Raw genomic sequence first — 22,954 nt, 5'->3', positions numbered from 1 at the left:
GCCAACTTCTCTGAATTCTTAGTCCAGCAGTGCAGAACGCTGTCCATTTGCTTATAGACCTGGCTCAGAAGTCAGTCCCTGCCCCATTTCACAGAATAGGAAACTGAGGCCCAGAGAGGGAAGCTGACTGGCTCAAGGTCACGGTGCAGTAAATGGGGAGGGCACCTCATTCTGGCACTGTGGCACGTCTGTCCAGACCCGCCCCGCCACCAACCTGTGGTGGGGTGTCGCGAAAACCCCTCTTGCAGGGATTAGCTTCAGGACTGTAAAGTTGGGGGGGGGGTCCGGGCAGCTGAGGTTCCAATGTCCCAATTCTGACACCGTGGTTCCACTGGCCCTGTAAGGCCTTCACCTGGCAGGTGGAGCCTCTGCTGCCCCAGCCTCAGGCCTGCCCTCTGTCCCCCGCCTGAGTTCCATAATCCAGTGGGGCCTGATCTTTAGCAGTGGGGTCCTCGGCGAGCACGTGAGGGTGGTGGCAAAGAACACAGGCTTTGGGCTCAGACAGTGACAAACTCTAACCCTGGCTCCGTCCTCTGCAGCGGAGGCCGCTGGGAAGCTGCTGCTGATACAATGGGGAAGGCCATTCCCTCCAAGTCCGCAAAGCGCCGGGGTATGTGCATTTTTAGGGGGTGCTAGGGTAACCAAGACTCTGCTCCGAGGAGTCTCTCAGCGGGTTTGGACAGGTCCCACGGAGAAGCCCAGGCCTGAGGCCGACTGGAAATGGGGGCAGAAGTGGGAGGGTGGGAGATGGTGGGCAGCCTGCAGGCTGCCACTGCCCAGAGGATTTCAGCTCAATCCAAATGCTGCTCAGAGTATGGGCGGCCGGTGAGCGGGGGTGGGTCTGCCTGCCGGTCCCGGCTCTCAGTCTGGATGGAACCACTGAGGTGCTTCAAGCAGCAGGCCTGGACTGAGAGGGTGGTCAGCCCTGGGTCAGCGGTCACCTCTCTGAAGCTTCCAGAAGGGTGAGCTCTGTCAGAGCAGCAAAGCAGCTGGAGACCATAGTGCTGCTGCTTCTGGCCCCAGGGACCCCAAATGCTGCCCTGACACTCTGGGGGAGAGGGAAGGCCTGCCTGGTCCCATCCTCACCCAGGCCAAGCCTCAGGGTGCCCCAGGTGCCGCTTCGGGGCTGGGGGCTGGGCCGCCAGGAGCTGCCAGGAGGGAGCCAGCATGCTCTTCCCTAGAGGAAAGGTAGACACATCCCAAGACTGAAAGGGATTATTAAAACTGTCACTGCCCATCATCCAAGACCCTAAAGACAGCCTATCAGAGCTGAGGACGCTTGCCACCTCCCAGAAAGCAAGTCGGCAGCTCTGTTGCTGGGAGCCCACCCCACCGCCCCAGGAGTCCCCCGTTTCCGGCTGCAGGACCTGCGGTTCCCTGTGCTAAGTGGTCACGTCCTCTGCACAGTTTGTCAGGCTTCTCCCGCCCTGCCTGCAGCAGGGTCAAGAGTCCTGGGGTCAGGTGGGCGGGTTGCATCCTGGCTGTGCGACTCTGAGCAAAATCACCACCTCTTGGTTTCTTAGTTTTCAAATGTTGGGCTGATGAAATCAGGATAGACTCCAGAAGATGCTTGGAGGATTAAATGGGATAATCCCCATCAAGCGCCTCGCTAAGTGTCTGGCGTCCGAGGGCTTGCCAAGCGCCAGAGCCTTTCTGTTATAATGCTGCTGCTGGGAGTTTTGCTGGTTTCTGGATAGAAGTTGGGGGAAAATGTATCAAGAGTTTAAAAATGTACAGTTTCACTGTAAAGGAGCAGTTACACATGGGACAAAGAAAGAGTTATGGGTATGAACATTCAACCCAAAAGGATTTAAGACAAAGACCTGGGAGCTACCAAAAAGTCAACGCCAGGGCCGGGTAGACGAACCACAGTTCATCTGTGACAGAATACTATGCATCTGTTTAAAAAACAGGTTTTCCAGCTATGAAACACATTTTCCAATCATGAAGGAAATCAGAATATAAAATTTACGGTAGGTATTAATTATGCAATTAATGTCTCATTCTGTAGGTGTGGTAAGTAGGAGAGGGCTTTTATTCTTAGCTGATACAGGCTCAGGTATTCAGGGTGAGCTGTCCTGAGGTCTTAGTTTCAAGTGGTCCATTAAATAATAAATGTACGTGTGCACCGTTTATGGACAAGAAGTGAAAACAGTTGTCCTCAAAGGTGACCAGCCGGCAAGTCTAGTTTCAGGTGGAGGGAACAGGGGTGTTAACTGTAGGCTCTCAACGGTTGTGCAAGTTTGAAAACTGTCAAAATATAAAGAGTATCGGGAAAACACACTTTTGAAGGCTATCTGATATTGGGAAATTATGCTGAGTGGAATGAAAAGAAGCATATACACTACAGGTCAACACTGTGAAATATCCACACCTGGGGGTATAGAATGCGGAGACCTCGTGGGAAGGACTTTGCCATGAGGCAGCCCTGGAGAGGCCGAGGGAGCGGGGTGGGCGGGCGGGAGCTGGGGTGTCATGGGAATGATGCGGGGGACTCTCCAGGGAAGCGGCCCTCCCTGCAGCAGGCACTCCATCCTCAAGGCCCACCCCTCCTCCCATCCTGGGAGATGTAATCTCAGCTCCAGGCTGTTATTTTACACAATGCGGGAGACGCTCCAAAGGCAGGTGTGCATCATCCCCCAGCAGTGCTCACCGGGAGGGTGGGTCGGCTTCAGGGGGCAGTAAGAACTGGCCCCGACTGGGATCCGAGCTCCTTCACTGACCTGGACCTCGTGCAGAGAGGGGACCCCTGCTGGGGGTATTACTGAATTGGTAAATTAGGAGCTCAGAGCTAGGCGGGAGATGCGGGGAGTGCTGATGGGCCCTGCACTGTTTGCCCCGGTGGACACGCAAAGTGGAGGTGGCACGTGACTCCCTGATGCATGTCATACGGCCACACGCACACCGTACGGAACTGGGAGGGAGGGAAGGAGGTGATCCTGTGTCAGGGATGAGGCCACGGAGGCCCCAGGTCAGGGAGCAACTTGCCCAGAAGGTAGCAGAGGCTGGATAGAACCTGGGTCTTCCCCTCTCAGCCCTGGGTGAGGCCAGGAGTTACTTCTCGACATCCTCCTCCCTCCATCTTTCGAGCAATCATGGCACCAAGCCCCAAGTGTGCTACAGACCACACTGACACACATAAGGGGACTGTGACGGGTGGGGGGCCCCCCGATGTGCACTGGGCCCCTCTAACGGCAAACTTGGGATTCTGCCCACTACCCAGAGGTCAGGGCAGGTGCTGCTGTTCCTATTATTTTGGGTCCCTGATAACACCTAGCATTGCACAAAGTAAGTGCTCATTAAATATGTAAAAGCTCAAAATACACACACGCACCTCCCTTCTGTTGGCCATACAGACACACAGCATCCATTTGAGCCAAGAACCTCTAAAATTCCACAACGAACAAGGAGTTGTCTGGTTAATGTCACTGACAATCGCCCCTCCCTCCCAGGAAAGGTCCAGCATCTTACGTACAAGTGCATTGCAGACAGCTGCTGGTTTCTAACCATGAAAGCTTCACACTGGAGATAACTGTTGGCGAACAATAACCAATGCACCCTGGCTGATGTTAACAGTGGCCAAGGGAAGCCCTTGGGTGAGAAGCAACATTTGCAGAGCTGGGAGATGGGGCACCATCCTTCATACAGTGTGACACAGCCAGCATCCCTCCCTGGTCCCACCGGGGCAGCCACAAGACCAGACTCCCTTTCTGAAGAGGAGTCTCCTGAGAGAACCCCCGCAGAAGCGAGGTGAGAGGGTAGAACTCAGCATCGCTACCTCTCACTGCAGCTTCCACCCCACCCCAAATCCTGCCCTCTGAGAGCAGACTGCCCTGGGCCTGCTCCCTTTTTCTCAGCTGCTCCTGACCTTGGTCTGCTGGGAACCACCACTTCTCAGCAGCACTTTCTCCTTATTTCGGCTGGAACCACCCTGAAAGCATTTCCTGCTTCAAATCCCCCTCTGTCACTCACAGTGACTCTGGGCACGTAAATGGCGGTTTCCTCACTTGTAAAATGGGTCTCCACTCCTTACCCTTCAGGCCACTGGAATGATCCCAGGAGGTGATATGTCTCTGCTGGACTCCAGTTAACAGTAAGAGTGGCGGAGGGGGAACAGGAGTCTTACTTTGTATGGTTTTCCCCTGTAGCTCCATAGTGTAAGCGCGAGAGATACTTACTACTTAAATATATGTACACAGTTTTTTCTCTGGTAACGATGGATATCCAAGTAGCCTGACGTGCTGACTAGGAGTCATGGCCTGGAAGCGAGACCCTGACTCAGAAGTCACAGAGCGGCTGGGCCCCTCCTGGGCTAATAATTTAAACCTGCTTCCCCACGTCCTACCTACCCTGCACGAAAGAGTAAGCCGATGACCCCTCTGTCACCGGCTCCATTCCAGCCACTCAGAAAGGTTCAGGGAGAGGCAGATCGAGACTTCGCCTCCATTGTTTATGGTTCCAGGGAACCTCAGGGTCTGTAAGTCCCTTAGGAGCTGAGGCTCGGTCCTTACACCTCCTGGTCTGCCCTGCCTTACCCTGTCCGGGGTCTGGCCCATAGAAACATGCATAAATGACATCAGTGGTGAGGCCTTGGGCAGGCTACACATCATATGTCTGTGCTTCAGCTTCTTCATCTATAAAGTGAGGACCATAAGAGTCGTTTCCAGTGTTTAGCACAGTGTCTGCAGACAGAAGCACCGGCAGGGCTGGTAAAATGTGTTAATCTATGTTGACTGGCGGAGGGGTGGGTGTGGAGGTCCAAGACTCAGCTCTGGTCTTGCTTCCTATTTCGAGGGCCTCTCCCGTGGGGTCTCCTGCACGGCGGGGCGTCCTCTGTGACTCGCTCTCTCAGCATCCACACCCTCCTTGCACAGCACCCACCGCAATGGCAGCTCCACAATTAATGGTGTAATTAGCTGGCAGGCCCTGAGGCTCATAGGGTCGGAGGTGGGGTCTCTCATTCCGGCTACATCTTCAGGGCTCAGCAAGATGCCGGCACGTAGCAGGTGCTCAGTAAATACTGCCCCCCGCCCCAACCCCGGGGCTGGCTCAGAATAACCCGACACTCAGCTCAGCCAAAGGACGGCTCCCTGGTTACTGACAATTCCTGCAAACACAGCCTTCCAGGACCAGCAAAACTGGCTCCCCAGGTCCCGCAGCCTCCCGCTCTCCCTGCTCAAGGAGTTTTCTTACCTGCTGCCTTCAGAGGTAGAGAGTTAGTCAGAGATACTGGTCTGGGGAGGTAGATTAGACAGAATATCCCTTCCCAGAGAATAGACACTCTGAGGGTGTTCCTTCTACATCTGAGGTGCCCTGATTCTCAGCAGTTCTGCGTAAAGGCCTGAATGCCCATGAGAAAATAAACATGTGCTTGGGTTGCGTGAGCAGATATTCTTCATGTGAGTTGTGGCTAAGGCAAAATTCCAGTCTGTGGTTCCTGTGCTCAGGAAATGTCTGATGGGGGACTTCCCTGGTGGCGCAGTGGCTAAGACCCCACACTCCCAATGGTCAGGGCACTAGATCCCACATGCATGCGGCAACTAACAGTTGGCATGCCACAACTAAGGAGCCCTCAAGCCACAACTGAGGAGCCCACCTGCTGCAACTGAGGAGCCCCCCTGCTGCAACTAAGGAGCCCCCCTGCTGCGACTAAGACCTGGCACAACTGAATAAATAAATATTAAAAAAAAAAGAAAAGAAAATGTCTGATGAATGAATGAATGAATGAGTGAGTGACTGACTGACGACACAGGTGTCTTTGGCGAAGGGGCAGGGCCTCCAGTGGGGTCTGCCCCATTCCTGCTCTGGCCACACAGCCGCCCCCCCTTGGAGGCATGGGGGGCCCGTGGGATGCGGGGCGCCGAGCCCAGCCCCCCATACTGACTTGGTGCCCTAGACCACGTGCATGTGAGGACAACAGGGCGTAGCTGGGAAGTCGCTTCCTGGGGCTTCACTTTCTCACCAGTAAAGAGGGTCAATACGCATCGAGAACCACAAAATAGTCAACTCCTGACTCCACAATGCCATTTCTCAGACTCCCTTTTGGGAATCAACCTGCATAAGAATACATGTTACGCACTGACAGAGTTTATAAATTTCTCATTGGAGGACAATGAAAACAACTTCAACTCCAACCGTAGGGGCCTGGGCAAGGAACCAGGGCTGCTGTTGAAAGGCTGTGATATCACAGCATATTTTGTTGTTATGTTACGTGAAAACATTTCTATAAATTAAACAGACCGCCTGAGAAAAGTTGGAAAGAAAACCACGAAAAAGTGACCAGTAGTTGTCTTGTGGGTAGGGCTAGGGTTTTAAAAACTGTTGGATTTGTTGCCCTCTCTACATATTAGGAAGACTCTAACTTAGCAGTTCCGAATGACCACCAGCTCTCGGGGGGTCCAGCTCCTTTGCTGGTGAGTCTGGACACACGACTCCCCGCGTCCACTCTCAGTTCCTCATTGATAATCACAGGACAAGCACGACACCTTCTCATCAAGTAATATGTATCGGTCAGCACTCGCCACCAATGAACGTTCACTGTTACTTTAGAGCCGGACAAACATAACGAACTTCAATAATAAAACTAAAAGGGTGTGGAGGAGGAGGGAACAGAGTTTCTTTCCGGGGTTACGGAAGTGTTCTGGAATCGGATAGTGGTGACGGCTGCACAACCTTGGGAATATCAAAGACCACGGAACTGCTGTACATTTTAAAATGATGCACTCTCTGGTACGTGAATTCTATCTCAATTTAAAAGATGGAAGGAAGATAAAGGGAAATCATAAAAGGATGGTGACTGGGGCACGTTCCTGTTCGAACAAGGACTGAAGATGTTTTGAAAGCGCCTCCCTCGCGGCAGGAGTCCCAGGGAGCATGCACCCTGCCTTCCTGGTTGCTTTAGCTCCTGGCTGGGGAAGCCCTGCCCCCTTTCAGCTCTGGGGCCTTTCCTGGGAAAAAGTCTCGAGAGCAGAAAGGGAGGGGATCAGCCAGAACACAGGAGAGGAGGGAGCTCTGCCACCAGCAGGTGGGGACAGAAATAAGGGGGGGCGGGCAGCTGGCACTGACTGCCGGCCCCAGTCCAGCCAAGCCCCTGGGGAGAGAAGCACTTACCCAGGAAGCCCTCCTCATCGACAATGATGGTGTAATCCTCCGGGGTCTCGGTCAGACTGAAGAACTTGCACCTGGGTGGACGGACAGACAGACACAGGGTATTGTAAGTCCCAGCAGACCCTGTGGCAGCCCCCGCCCCCTCTCCCATCGCCGTGACCCGGTTTACCCAGAGTTCTGCCCCAGGCTGCTGGGGGGCTACTTATTTCTCCCTCCACTGCCTCAGTTTTGACTCAGGAGGACTCAGAGAGGCCTAGGGACGCTGATGGTTTCCTTTGCACCCCCCGATCTTTGAGGACCCCTAAGCCGGCCAGCCTCCAGGGTCCCCCACAGGCCCAAGGGCAGCTCTGGCAGGGCTCATGCAGATGAACCGTGTTTTCCGTGCCCCCCCGCTCCCCACACACATTGTGACCTTGAGGCCTCTGTCGCTGTGTCGTGCCCCCCGCCCATGGTCCTGGCCCCTCTCCTCACCAACTCGAGAGCTCCCACTGTCATTTACGGCCTAATTCGCATCACCCAACTGACAGCCCAGCCTTTAGGGTACTTCTCTCCCTTGCAGGAGAGAGGGGCGTGGCTGTCTGTGCCACTGTGCGGCACGGATCCCTGAACTGCCACATGCTGCCTTTGGTAATACTGCTTGGCCTGGGGTGTAAGTTGCTCATTTCCTCCCACATATGGGACCATCAATTTCCCAAGGCCAGGGAGGGTCTGGCGATCACTCTGTCCGCCTGTATCTCATCCCTGCTGGCCTCAGCCCTGAGCACGCTCTTGGCACCTGGCAGACACGCTGGGCTCCGTGTCCAGACAGCCCTTGGGCTGAGCTTTGAGGCTGTCTCCAGCTGAGGGGCTTACCACCCCCTCAACGCCCGTCTCCCTGTCCCCCATCCAGCTAGACTGGCCCCCAGAACACCCCAGGCGCAGCTGTAGGGAGAGACGGCATGCACAGGCAGCGGTGTGCAGGAAACTGCCCACGGTCATTGATTTATCTGGTGTCGCTGATCTCAAGTATGGGGCTCAGCTAGGGCTCCATGCCCGATGTGTAAAACCCATCCATCACAGGAAGCCGTGACAGAAGGAGGCCCAAAGAGTAAGCCTGGCGAGGGCCGAACAGCACTTCGACGAGGATTAAAATGGGAAAGGAATCCTGAAGTGGATGCAGCGTCGCCGGGGATGGGGGTGGCCGGAATGTCCGCGGATCTCTCTCCCCCTGGTTCCCCTCTCCTGGCAGCCATCCTGCGACACTGAAGCCTTATCAACAGAAGCCCCGCAGCACCCTTTTCACTTTATTCTTTAAATTTTCACAAGTAATGAGATCAGCTGGAACTGGTAGGACTGCAAAAGGGTCCAGCCGTTTGGAAGATGGTTTGTCAGGTTCCTATAGAGTGAAACATACGTGACCACTGGCAACCCTGCTCCTGGGTATTTAGTCAAGGGAAATGAAAACATACGGCCCCACAAAGGCCAGTATGCAAATGTTTACAGCCTTTATCTGTAATCACCCCGAACTGGAAACAACCCAAAGAACTGGGTAAACTGTGGCACATCCACACCAGGGAATACTGGTCAGCAGTGAAAAGGACTGAATTACTGATTCTTGCAACAATGTGGACGAATCTCACGAGCACTTTGCTAAGTTAAAGCCAGACTCAACAGGAGACGTACTATGTGATGCCATTTATATGACATTCTGGAAGAGGCTACGCTGTAAGGATGGAGAACAGATTCCTGGTTGCCAGGGGCTGGGTTGGGGCTGACATTTGAGGGCCACTGGGGAACTTTTGGGGTGAAGGAGGTGTTTGGTTCTTGACGGTGGTGGTGACAAGATGATATACATTTGTCAAAACCCGAAGAACTGTACCCTAAAAGGGGCGGCTTCTACTGTATATGTGACTTATACCGCAGTGAACCCGACTTCAAGGAAAACGCTTCGCCAGAGTTGTAAACGAGGTGGCGTCCCGCATCCCCCCCCACCCACCCCCACCGCGACACTCTGTTCAACCAGCAGCACCACACTCTTCAATTTCCCTCCAGCTCTTTGGTTTTCAAATTACATCTCTGTCCCTGCCTGTCCCATATCCAATTTGCAACTACTGCCCGGACAAATGAAATCTATAACTGCTGGGGGACAATGGCAAATTATCACTTAGTGAATGGCAACCACTGGTCTGGCCTAGCTCCTCCTTGGGGACCCCTGTGTGCTAAGAAAGAGCCTCAGAAGCACCCCCTCTGCCAATCACCAGATTGCCACAAGCAAGGACTCCCTGGGTGGGGGGAGTGGCCACCCAGTCCGAGAGCCCTGAGAAGGCAAACAGATGTGGTACTTGCTCCCTGTGCCCTCTCGGTGGTGAGGGATGCTCCAGAAATAGACCATATAAATGACCCTGGAGGGCATAAACACCGGCAGAAGGCAACATCGGCCTCTGCTGCCGATGGGGTATGATTATGCTGTTGATGTGACCCGTCTCCAGGGGCCGAGTGTCAGCTGTTATCCCGGAATGTGCACCTTGGCGTGGGCAGGCCTCCAGGAGGGCGAGTCAATCAGAGGGACCTGCTCTGGTCCCCACACTCGGGAGTAGGCCTCCTGCTCTCCTAATATTAACCCCTCAAGTCCTACACATCTCTGAGCTCACCCCATCTTACCTCCCAAGTCGCTCTGAGATCTGTTTTCCCCTCTCTCCATCACCCCCTCCACGTGAGCGCTTGCCTAGAAGCCTCCCCTTGCCTCACTCCCCCACTCTTGACTGCCTCCTTGACTCATGCCCCCAAAGGTGGACAAATACTTTTTCCATTGCCCGGCACCCCCTTCCCTCTTCTTTGGCTGGAGACGTGTTGCTCATCCTTCAAGACCCAGTTTAAGCGTCTTCTTTGGGGTGAAACCTTTTCTGATTGGCCCCACCACCTCCTCTCTCTCACTTCCTACCACAGGGGTGGTCCTGTCTGGATCTTAAAGCCACTGTGGACAGCTGGGCTTGGTGGTGCATCACACCTCGAAGGGACAGTTCATTTATCTCACAGTGTATGTGAAAGATGCCCTTGGAGTTGGGCTGTGTACAACCTGTACAACTGCACATGATGGTCCTGAGTGCTTTCCACACTCTATTACAAGTAATACTTGTTTCCCCCAGTGGACCACAAACTCTCACAGGCAGGGACGGTGGGTTCTCTGTACACACACCTTGTACCTGACACTGGCTGGACAGAGAATCAACACTCAAAGTCTGATGAGCAAAAGAGTGAACTGTGGCCACATACCTACCCCCAAAGCCAGAGACGCCCCAATCAGAGCAAACACTGCTTGCCCTTGTGTGGCACTGCCTTGACTTGCCCCCTCTCTGGGAGGCGCTCAAGTCTCCAGTCCCAACTCCACGCTCTCTAATGAGCCCTGGCTAGATCCACACCCCAGATGCCGGGCCCCAGCGTTTGTGGGCTCTCTGTACTTTGTCTACAAGGAGCTGGAGAGAGGACCAAAACCCAGCAATTACCCAGCCTGCTGCTGAGTGCTGTTAGGAAAGCCGGGGAGGAGGAGAAGTGTTTGCCCTCTAGACGCCCGCATGGTGCTTAGGAACAGGATGAACAACAGGGTTAGAGAAAGCAGCCTGGGAGAGCGGGAAGAGGACCAAGATCCTGGGGTCAAGAGACCTGGGTTCCAGTCCCAATCTGGCACCTGCGGGTGGTGAACCCTGGGCTGCTTCATTCCTCTGTGCCATGAGGGACAGGTTCAAGGAGGATTAGTTTCCATCCAGCTCCGGCTCGGGCAGGGAGGGCACAGGCCACATGGAACCCTGTCAGCTCCATGGCAAGGTGGACCTCAAGGGGCCTGGCTGACAAGGCACGGAGAGACAATCCCAGAACCATTGAGTCTCTTTGGAAAATGCTTTTCAAGGGCAGGCAAAAATCCCAACTAGCTCTGATCAGAACCCAAGACAGATCTCCTGCCCAGGCAGCTGGGCAGGTGGTACATCACAACTCTGGTGGGGAGGGCTCATTCATTGCACAGTCTGTGTAAAGAGTGCCCTTAGAGTTGGGCAGTGCACAACCTGTGCAACTGTGTGTGATGGCTGATCAGCAGGTCCTGCTGGAGCAATCAGATAGATAGGATACAAAACTCTAGAGTCCTGGGCAATGAAGTAGGGAGACTGGGGAACAGCAGCTCTGGGGAGAGCCCCGGTTCACTGTGGCTCAGGACATACCCCAAGAGTCATGCAAGTCCGACTTCCCTGGTGGCACAGTGGTTGAGAGTCTGCCTGCCAATGCAGGCGACATGGGTTCGATCCCTGGTCCGGGAGGATCCCACATGCCGCGGAGCAACTAAGCCTGTGCGCCACAACTACTGAGCCTGTGCTCTGCAGCCTCAGCCTAAATAAATAAATAAATAAATTAAAAAAAAAAAAGAATCATCCAAGTCCCCTGTCCAGGGGGCGCCAATGCATCCTTGGGCTCTATGCACAAAGTACGGGTGCTGGATGGTACTGGAGGCCATACCAGGAAGTCTGTGTCTGTTCAGATTCTCACGGCCCACACGGAGCATGCCCAGAGGAAGCGAGGGGACTTTACACTGAACCCCCTTCAGCCTGGGGGAAGATTCCAGCCACCATCTTTAAATCTCTGTGGCTGTTGTGGACCATGGGATGGAAGCAATGCTGCTGCTTATGGCTGTGTGACCTTAGGCAAGTTACTTAACCTCTCTGTGCCTCGGTTTTCTCATGTGTACAATGAGGATGATAATATTTAATATCTCCTTCATAGGGTTGTTGTTGAAGAATAAATGCCCGGCATGACTATGGTAAGCACTCAATATGTTGGCTATTTTTCCTTCTTGGAGGACAGAGGCAGCTGAAGTGGGGGACCACGGGGAGGCCGGCTTGCATTCCCAGTAAGAAAAGCTCTAAAGCCAAATGGGCTACAGAGACCAACAGGCTGGCTTGGGAGGTGGTGAGATGTCAGCTGTCTGAGGGCTGAGCCCCAGGCAGGTGGGCTGCAGTGGTGATGCTGCCTCAAAGGAAAGGATGGATTAAGCCACCTCCAAGGTTCTGTGGAGCGCTGAGTCTCTGATTCCTTGAAACACTGGTTCTTACACATTGACGCCAAGCAACAAGCTTTGGCTGAAGAGTCTCCATTCATCTTCCCAGGAGCCCAGCTCCCACCAGGTAGCCAGTGAAGAGATGATGGTTTATGATGGAAGACACTGACTCAGCCTGAAACTCCCAGTGAATCTGGGAGCACCAAACCTGTTCCCTGGTCTCAGCTCCCTGACATGCCACGCTGGGACCTCAGGAATCTTCACAGACATTCGACTCATCTGAGTACAGGGACTGTCCAGATCGGGGGAGCCAGGGAGGTGGCCTAACACATCACCATCGGGTGGGAGCTCCTATCTGCATCCGTCTCGCCTTCTCCACTCACCCGCTGGCTGGGTGATGGTCCTGCAAGGCTGTCCTGCGCTCCCTTCCTTGTTTCCCAGACACCACAAAGACCCCTTTACATAGTCAGGGCTCAGCATTAGTTGGCTTTATGTGGAGTCTCTTTGTGCAGAAGACCGGGGTCTCTGGGAGGTGGGAGCTAGCTTTGTGGGCCGGACCCCATCTGGGACTGGGCCTGTTTTCTGTGGGGTCACAATGTGCCCTGTGTCAGCCAGACCCTGCTGAGGTCCCCTGTTGCCTGGCCACAGAACAAGTCCAGCCCTTTGCAATTAGAGCCTGGTCAGCCGGGCTATGAAATGAGCGCAGAGCCTTCACACACACCTGACAGGCCTTGCAAACAGGACTGAGAACAGGCTTCCAGCATGTTCCAGGTACCTATTTGCAACCCGTTATTCCTTTGTTCCAGCAGGGCCTCTGAATGCCCATTTTGAATTTCAGCACCTGGAAACCCATGCGTGTTTCTCACCGAGTGCAGCCTGTTCAGTCTACAATGAGGGAGGTTCAGCCACATCTTCCTCTGCAGCATGTCACAGTGAGGAGATGGAGGGGCCAGGGTCTGACCCACTTTTGGGGACCACCCGCCCCTGCCTCTGCCAGCCCCGCCGATGCGTTCCTGCAGCAGCGCACAGGAGCCTTGAACAATATACAGCGAGGGACAGACGCGCTTTGGGGCGGGCGTGGTGGCCTCCCGCCTTCCTGGGCTCTTCTTCCCCAAGGACAACCAGGCGGAGGGTGTGTTGTCAGGCTTTCTTCTCTTAACCAGCCGTGGCTTTTTCATCTGGGTCTTCTCCTGGGTCTTCAATAGGTCTTTCGTGCTACTTACATTTCATTTCTATTGTCTTTTAACAACTGGAAGCTGCCATTTCAAGTTTTAGTTAGAAAAAAAAACCTGCGTCACATTCTGTGATTTGAAGGGCAATCCCGAAGAATGTCTTTTTCTGTTAAGATGGAAAAAAATCTGCTTATGTCTTGGGTGGCCAGGAGAATCGTACAGCATGGGCAACAGTGTTTGCAAATTCTACGGTGGCACGCACAGACGGGACTGTAAAAAGGGGCTGGGAAGGGCAAAAGGAATCGGTAAGGTCTGGATAAAGCCCCTGAGACCCAGGCAAAAGTGGCCAGATCACTCAGTCATCACAAATTGTTAAGTGCCTTTAATGTATAAAGGCACTGCTTCAGGTGCTGGAGACACACCTTAAATAATTGGACAGTTAGAATTTCCATGAGGGCTGGATAAATAAAATAGTGAGTCAGACGGTGGTGTGGCTGCAGGGCCAATAAAAAAAGTGGATTTGGGCTTCCCTGGTGGTGCAGTGGTTAAGAATCCGCCTGCCAATGCAGGGGACATGGGTTCGAGCCCTGGTCCGGGAAGATCCCACATGCCGCGGAGCAGCTAAGCCCGTGCGCCACAACTACTGAGCCTGCGCTCTAGAGCCCGCGAGCCACAACTACTGAAGCCCCCACGCCTAGAGCCCGTGCTCCGCAACAAGAGAAGCCGCTCCAACGAGAAGCCCACGCACCGCAACAAAGAGTAGCCCCCGCTCACCGCAACTAGAGAAAGCCCGCGCACAGCAATGAAGACCCAACGCAGCCAAAAATAAATTAAAAAAAAAAAAAAAAAAAAGTGGATTTGCAATTTAAAGCAGAGCAGGGAGTGGTTGCCAGGGGTTGGGGGGTAGGGGAATGGGGAGCAACTGTTAAATGGGTGCAGAATTTCAGTTTGCGATGATGAAAAGTTCTGGAAGTGGATGGTGATGGTGGTGAAGGCTGCAGAACAATGTGAATGTGAGGATCTAATACCACTGAGATACACACTTAAAAATGGTTAAAACGGTATATTTTGTGTTATGTACATTTGTCCACAATAAAAAAAAAAAATGGTTAAAACGGTATATTTTGTGTTACGTACATTTGTCCACAATAAAAAAAAAAAAAAAAAAAGAGCAGGGAAGGTCCCTGTGAGACGTGTAGAAGCTGGAAGAGCGGGCGTGTTGCTGTCCCAAAGCCCTGCGGTGGGTACATGCTGGGAGTGACCGAGGCCAGAGTGGCCACGTGGTGGGGGAGGGGAATGACAGGTGGTGACGTCAGATGTAATGGGGGAGGGATGATGCCCGTGGCCACTGTAAGGACCGGGTGGGGCCGAGAGACCAGTGAGGAGGCTAGTCGTCGTCTTCAAGGAGGCTGGTGAGAGCTGATGGTGACTTGGACCAGGCTGGTGGTGGTGGTGGGCGTGCCTCCATTTATGGCCAGGAAATAATAGTCAACAAATTGGGGCTGGTGAGGTCACTGAGAAACACAAGGCCAAGGCAGGGAACCATTGCCTTCTGTGGCACGTTCTCATCAGAGGCACCAGGAGAGAGGTCAGTGGGCAGAAGGGGTGCCTTGAACTGGCAGAATGTACTCGCCTCTGAATCTGGCCCGGACCCACTGCTTTGGTCCTTTCCTCCATGGAGACCTGTGTTGGTGAGGGACTGTGGCACTCCCTGGCCCTGCTCCGAAGGCCCAAGCACAAGCCACAGAGAACTTCAGGATGGCTCTTCCTTCAGGACGGTCATCCTGAAGGAAGACGGGCGGCATCAAAAGGGTCATGCCAGGGTAGGAACACCCTGTTCCTGCTGTCTGTGGAAGGGCAGCCTCTTGCTGCGTGAACACATTCTCAAGTGTAGGGCATATACGAGGCGCTGGCTGGTGGTTCCCTTTCTTCCTTGGGAGGGACTGAGATGGAAAAAGGCCCAAGTGGGCGTCCTGGTTTTTGCCACCTATCCAAGATGAGGCTGGAACAACTTACTGGTCCTCAAATCACGCCAGGTTCCTTATCTGTGAGAGAGGTTTGAAGATACCTCTCCTGCAGGGTCATTTAGGATTTAAGGAGGTGTGGAACAAACATGGAAGTGCTCAAGACCCCGCCCAAGCACGTGTGGCCACTTGATGAAGTGCGCTGGCCCGGGGACCGAGTGGATGTCCGAGGCAGCATTCCTTTCCAGGCAGTGCTTGGTCTTGCAGTGGGCTCTGGGTCTCTGCCTGACTTCGGATCTCCCCATTCCTCATGGCCTCCACCCCAACCCTTACCAGCAGGACAGTCAAGTCTCGCGCAGCAGCCGACGAACCCAGCCCAGGTCCCCCAGGCAGGCCAAAGCCCCCTGTCCCAGTGCATGCTCACCCTCACCTGCCCATCCCCTCCCCAGCGAATGATCACATCCACTGAGGTGCTGAGATGATTCCCTTCCTGGTCTATCTCTGCTGGTGAGATACCTGCTCCTGGGAGACAGCTGAGTCTATCTCATCCAGATCCCCCATGCCTTGAACAGGACAGAGGGTCTGTGCATCATCTGTGTTAACTGAATGAACATGGAGTGTAATTAATGACTGCCATTTCATAGACGGGAAAACGGATGCTCAGTTAGGTTAAGGCAGCTATGACCTTGGGACCACTGTGCTGTGTGGTCTCTAAGGTGGGGGGCAGCCCGGGCGCAGGTGTGGCCTGTGGCATATTCCCTATGACTCAGCTCTTCCCCTGGAAGCTATCCACTGTCTTAAACGTGGGTAACCGGAGACACAGACGAGAGAATTGATAACAGCCCGTCCTTGGTAACAAACACCTGGCTGCAACCCAGATTCCCATCACTGGATGAGGAGGAAAATGATGACAGAAGAATATTACCCAACAGTCAAAATGAACACTCTACAGGGACTTGCAAAACTCTAGTCCCAGAAATATAATAGTAGATGGAAAAATAAGTCCCCAACTGTTATGTCCAGCATGGTATTTTTACAGTTAAAAGCAGCCATAATGAAACAACAACAACAACAACAAAACCCAACACCTTCAAGACTCCATGGAATTGCAATGTTACTACATATAAAGGAAGCCAGGGAATAAAGAACACATTACCTGGGGTTTGGGGATGGGCGGGGGAGACCTCTGGTTACATGGAGGGTATTGTCTCCATCCTACTTTTGCTCTGGCTTTGCATGTGCTGATTACACTATTAACATTAGCTAGTTAGTTAAATGAATAAAGGTGAGCCGTGCAAAGACACACGATGGGTGAGGGTTATGAACCTGAGCTGAGGTCACTGGTGCAAGGATGAGGGGCTGCAGGCGATTGGGACTGGGGTCTGGCAGAAGGGACCCACCCACGGAACAGAAGCCAGGGTAGGCTGCTAGGCTGTAAAAAGGTGCAGGAAATGCTGCAGCTAAAGAGCTATCCAGAGGAGGTGGTCTGAGAAGGGTCCAGGAGCCAGAATCAGGCAAGAGTCCTAGGATGAACGGGCAGGACTGGTCCCAGGGCTACAACTCACTCCCATTTGGGTCATTCTATTTGGTCTTGGCTGGTCAGTGATTTGGGGGCTCACTTGGGCTCAAGAGATGTATATTCGATCCCCAACTTGGTCCCCACAGTCCAGTCTCTAATAGTCTGATGGTGCTGTGTATAAAGGGCAAATGCTCTGGGTCTCAGTTACAGCACCAGCCCCGATGGTCTTTTTATTTTTTTCATTTAAAAATTTTAAAAAAAATTTAAATTTTATATTGGAGTATAGTTGATTTACAACGTTGTGTTAGTTTCAGGTGTACAAAAAAGTGATTCAATTATACATCTATATATGTATATATTCTTTTTTTTTTTTACATTCTCTTCCATTATAGGTTATTACAAGATATTGAGTATCGTTCTCTGTGCTATACAGCAGGTCCTTGTTGGTTTTATATATATGTGTGTATATGTTAATCGCACACTCCTAATTTATCCCTCCCCCTCACCTTTCCCCTTTGGTAAGCCCTGGTGGCCTTAGACACTTACGCAGCCCCTGAGCCTGTGTCCTCTCTCATAAAGAGGAGGATAACCCCACCGATCACGGGGCCAGGGTTCGAGGTCGACATCCCTCTGTAGATAAAAGCACCAGGCACCAATGGCTGATCCAACAGCACTGGTTTCTTTCTTTCCTTTCAATTTGGATAATGGCCCTGATGTTCCCCTGGTTTTCTCTGGAACTGGAAGCTTATTCAACCTCCCCTGTTCCTCATACTGCAGCTGAGGACACACACACACACACACACACACATACACACACAGACACACACACACACACATACACACACACACACACAGACACACACACACAGACACACACCCTCCAAGGATGCAAACAGGTTTCGGTCAGCAGGCTGAAAACAATAATCAAAAGACCCGACCCTAAAGCAATCTGTGGTCCTCGTCCCCACAGCCCCGCCCCACCAAGCCCCTGACACTACTAATTGGGAACCAACAGTCCCTAGAAGATTCGCCATTATAAGACTTTGGAACCACGCTGAGGTACTGCCTGGATGGAGTTGCCATCCTGTTGCCTGGCAACTCTGAGATGCCTCAGCTCCCAGGTCACTCTGCGCCTCTCTCATCTCCTGTGGCCCCTTCAATTCTGTACCGTCTGCTGCTGGCTCGGGGGCAGGGTGTCCTGGGTGGCCCCCTTGGCCGACCCCATCCTTAGATGGCCCCCCATCAGCACCGACCTCCAGCTTGGAAATCCCCCAGGGCCTGGATCTTGTCCCTCCACCCCTCTTGGGAGCAGCTCAACCCTCCCTCTCCCTCGTCTCCCCGTGCCCACGCTCTGCACTCCAACCTCTACTTCCAAGTTCCTAAGACTTAGGCCGCCCTCTCAAAACATCTCTGCCTTTCCATCCATCTCATCCCCTTTCTCTGGCCTCAGAAAAACAGTACCACTGTGGCAACCTATCTTTAAGCCTCTGTTCCCACTGGCCCCTCTCCCTCAGGAATCTCATACTTGGCTTCCTTGTCTTGGTGACAAACAGGCTCAAGTTTCCTCCATCCTAAAAAAAGGCTCCCTCGTGCCCATCACCTTCTTCCCTCCCCCACCATCACCAGCCCTCCAGCCACTGCCGCTGGCCTGCCTCAACCCTCAGCTCACCGGTGACCTCCACCGGTCAAAGCTGATGGCCTCTTCCCTCATGCCCTCCTGTCTTTGGACCTTTTGGCTGGACCTTACATGGTGGGCCAAGGCCTCAGCCTGGACACTCATACCGACCACAACAGGGTCTTCCAATATGGACACTCTCCTTTTGCTTCCTGCAGTGTCTTCTCTTCCAAGCCTCCCCAGTGCTCTTCTCACATTACACCCTCCCTGCCAATTCTCTCCCTCCCAGGGTCCCAGCCACCGTGGCCCAGGCTTTCTCCCCAAGCCTCAGACTCGTACTTCTCTGCCTGTGCCGGCTGGACTGGTCTCAGACTCATTTCTCACATCCATCCGCTAAGACAGGAAGTGTTGATGCCCATTTCACAGATAAGGAAACTGAAGACAGTGACCCAGCAGACAACCGAGGCTGCTGCGCATGCCCTCATCCTGATGGGACAAAACGGAACCACACACCAGTCGACTCTAAAAACCCACTGCTGGGACTTCCCTGGTGGCGCAGTGGTTGAGAATCTGCCTGCCAGTGCAGGGGACACGGGTTCGAGCCCTGGGCTGGGAAGATACCACATGCCACGGAGCAACTAAACCCATGTGCCACAACTACTGAGCCTGTGCTCTAGAGCCCACGGGCCTAGAGCCCGTGCTCCACAACGAGGCCACCCCAATGAGAAGCCCACGCACCACAATGAAGAGTAGCCCCCACTCGCCGCAACTAGAGAAAGCCCGTGTGCAGCAACGAAGACCCAACGGAGCAAAAAAAAAAAAACAAAAACCCACTGCTGTTCCCCTTGGGCGTGGCCGACAGCCGACCACCAGGGCAGAGCCAAGGCCTGGGGCTGCCCTGACCCTGGGGCCGAAGGCTGAGTCATCTCCGAGAATTATTCTCATTTTCAGTGCCTGTGGCTGCCTGTTATGGGCAGCCTGGCTGACACTCGATCTGTTTACTCTCGGATTCCGAACCCAGCAGAGCGAGGCCCTCACAGGGGCCTCTCCTGGGCATCCTGGGCAAGGAGCCCGGGCTGCTCAGAGCCCTGCGGACCTTAAACCGGGAGACGGAGGGGGAGACAGAGGGGGGAGAGGAGGAGGGCCATTTCCAGGTAAACTCGTCCAGCAGATCCACGCTGAGATTTCAGACTTACGAACCTGATAAATTAGCAGAGGGAAGAGATTTGAGAGGGTTGGTTTAATTGGTGGAATCATTTACCACAAGTTTCCCATTAAAACTGCAATGGGCCGGGCAGGTGGGGGGGGGGAGGGCAGGGGGGTGCAGATCTTCCTGGAATCACCCAGACAGGAAGGTGGAGCACAGGGAGGTACAGAATCAGGCTGGGAAGGCCACTGTGTGCTGCCTCCTTTGGAAAGGGAATCCCGAGACCGAGCCTCTATTTGCATACCCCTGGGGAGGGGGAGCTCACTACTTTGCGTGGCAATGCATTCCAACCTGGGGTAGCTTATTTCTAGAAAGCTCTATCAATGTGGCCTCTTTAATAACCGATACCCAGCTAGTCTTAATTCTGCCCTTCAGAGACGCAGGGATATTTGCTCCAGCTGGGAAAGTGGCAGGAAAGGAGCCCAGTAGGACCATCACGTCTTAGCACAGTGGGAACAGGGCTTACGGGCTAAAACGCTGCATAAACCTCAGCTGTTTGCTTAAAGCACTGGTTCTCAACCTTGGCTACACATTGCAATCACCTGGTGAACCCTGAAAAGTACCCGGGGGCCTGCTGAGGGTGGGTGTACAGCTGAAGTTGGAAAACCAGAGTGGCAGGGGGCCAGCCTCCCTTGCCGGATGCCTGGGCCTTCCTGGCCGGGAGAGGTCGCTGGCAAGCTGCCTAACCAGGGGCTTGAGCATGGCACATCCACCACCAAGTTCTGGGGGGACCACCCTGGGCGGACCACCCTGGGCGGGGGCCTAGCTGCAAGGCAGTGTCCATTTACGGAGCCCCTGCTTGCTGCTCCTGGGGCTGCCTCACACCCGGCTCTGCTATCTTTATGCCTGCAGACTCCCCCAGGCCGCCGTGGGGATGGCACTTCTGGACCCTCCGAGACAAGACTGAGAACACCTGTTACACCCCGTGGAGCACACTGCTTCCTAAATCAAAAGCGCCACTGCTCCCCGGAATGTCAGGACCCAGGGCCGTGGGTTTAAGCTGGTTCCAATAATACCCGTTCACCGCAATGCCAGCAGGGAGGTGATGGACGGGAACGACCTATTGGTTTGCCTGGACTGTCCCAGTTTGGGCACCAACAATGCTTCGAAAATGGGCAGAATCACACAGAGGCGACAGAAGTCGGGTGAGCGGGCAGGAGAGGGGAGTGGTGACCAGAAGGGGGTAGTGGGGAGACTTCCAGGATCCTGGGAACATTTTCTATGGGTTTTTCCTGGGAGCTGGTTCCCCAGGTGTGGTCAGTCTGTGGGAATTCACGGAGCCACACGCGTAAGATCTGTGCACGCCCCACGTGGCTGCTACTTCACTACCAGAGAAGAAAAATCCCAGAGGGCAGGCTGGGTGGAGGCCAAAGGCTCAAGTTCTTGCCTTTCTACGTGGCTCACATGCCAGGGTGTACCTCTAGGGTCCTCACAACAAAGGTTTGAGGGGGCAGAGGCAGTGAGGAGGTGACCTGAAGATGGATGGGGAAAAGGACTCTACAACATCCCTTCTGGGACTTCTCTGGCAGTCCAGTGATTAAGACTCCACGCTTCCACTGCAGGGGGCACAGGTTCGATCCCTGATCAGGGAACTAAGATCCCGCATGCCACGTGGCGTTGCCAAAAAAAAAAAAGTCCCCTTGGTGACACCCCCCCCCCTCACTGGGCCAGGACCAAGCAGCTCCTCAATGGCACTCATCGCTTTAGGTGAGAAATGTTTTTAATGAGGTCAACCTGGGCTTGGAGCATAGTTTCTCGCAGGTAATTTTTTTTTTTTTACTCAAAGCCTTTTTCTGAACTATGGCATAATTTACCATAATGAAATGTGCAGATTTTAGGTGTACCGTTAGACGAGTTTTGACAATTGTATACTCCCATTTAGCCACCACCCCAATCAAGAGAGAAAAACTGGGAGATTGGGAATGACATACACCCTACTATATATAAAATAGATAACTAATAGGAACCTGCTGTATAGCACAGGGAACTCTACTCAATACTCCGTAATGGCCTATATGAGAAAAGAATCTAAAAAAAAAAAAAGAGTGGATATATGTATAACTGATTCACTTTGCCATACACCTGAAACTAACACAACATTGTAAATCAACTATACTCCAATTAAAAAAAAAAAAAGATATTGAACATTCCCATTACTGCAGAAAGCTTTCTGTCCCTTGCCTGTGGATCTCTAAGACCACCCAGAGGCAACCCCTGTTCCAGTTTCTATCATCACAGATTATTTGCTGGTTTGTGTGCCTCATAGCCATGAAATCATACGGTGTGTACTATTTTGTGTCTGGCTTCTTTTGTTCAGTGTATTGTTTCTGAGATTCATCTGTTTTACTTTATGTCGTTTTGTAGCCACTTTTATTGCTGAATATATATGTATGTTTATATATATTTATAATGTATTATAATATATTTTAATTTATCCCTTCTCTTGTTGATGACATTTGGTTGTTTCCAGTTTTTGGCTATTATGAATAAAGCTGCTATAAACATCCTTATTAAAAAAAGATTTCCTGGCTGGCTTCCTCTGCCCCAAATTCCCGTAATTCCACAAAAGCAGCTCAAGTTTGCCCCCAAGAACTCCTTTGCACACCTCGGCCCACCCAAGCGCGCCTGAGTCCCACCCTCTCCATGGGGTGGGTCCTATAGCACAGCGGTCAAGCATCTGCTGAGATGGGGAAGGACCCCGCTGACATGGGGCCAGGCAAAAACAAGCACACAAAGCATTACCGTAGTTTGACTGCGGGAAGGGCTGTGGAACAAGGAAGTGTTTTATTTATTTATTTAAAAAAAAAATTTTTTTTTTAAACTTTTTGGCCGTGCCCCGAGGCATGTGGGATCTTAGTTCCCCAACCAGGGATCGAACCTGCGCCCCCTGCATTGGAAGCTCTGAGTCTTAACCACTGGACCGCCAGGGAAGTCCCCAAGGAGGGGTTTTAAAACAGAGCAGCTGTGAGGGTTTCCTTTGGATGGGGTGTCTGGGAAGGGCTCGGAGAGGATGAGATCCAGGCAGGGGAAGCAGCATACACAGCAGACCCCAGAAGGAAAGACCCCTAACTCGCGGAAGAGAAATATTCTACGGCGCTGTGGTCCAATTGTGTATAGCCAGGGAAACAGGGAATATCATCTATACTTTGTAATACATCGTTGAGTGGAAAAAAGCCCCAGAAAACACACAGCCAGATACCCTTGTCAGGTGTATACACAGGACAAAACTGTTTGTAAAAGTCAAGGGAAAGATAAGTGTGGGTGGACAGCAGTTACCATCATGTCATGGTCGCAGTGGGGGGTATTCTAATTCAAACAATAAACAAATGTAACTTGAAAGCTAGGATCGA

The 22,954-nt window shown here is 52.9% G+C and overlaps 1 protein-coding gene across 1 annotated transcript in view; it reads right to left on the bottom strand.

The window, feature by feature from the left end:
- Positions 1–22,954, bottom strand: part of CASTOR2 (cytosolic arginine sensor for mTORC1 subunit 2) — a 55,551-nt gene that overhangs the window by 11,944 nt on the left and 20,653 nt on the right. The window contains exon 2 of the mRNA XM_061209301.1: positions 7,111–7,181. Within this exon, the coding sequence (XP_061065284.1) occupies positions 7,111–7,181 (71 nt within the window). The remainder of the gene's footprint in view (positions 1–7,110; positions 7,182–22,954) is intronic.

This window comes from Eubalaena glacialis, chromosome 13 (assembly GCF_028564815.1).
Source record: "Eubalaena glacialis isolate mEubGla1 chromosome 13, mEubGla1.1.hap2.+ XY, whole genome shotgun sequence".
Lineage (NCBI taxonomy): Eukaryota > Metazoa > Chordata > Mammalia > Artiodactyla > Balaenidae > Eubalaena > Eubalaena glacialis.
The sequence above is the reverse complement of the archived record's forward strand: the minus strand, read 5'-3'. Positions and strand labels throughout refer to the sequence as shown.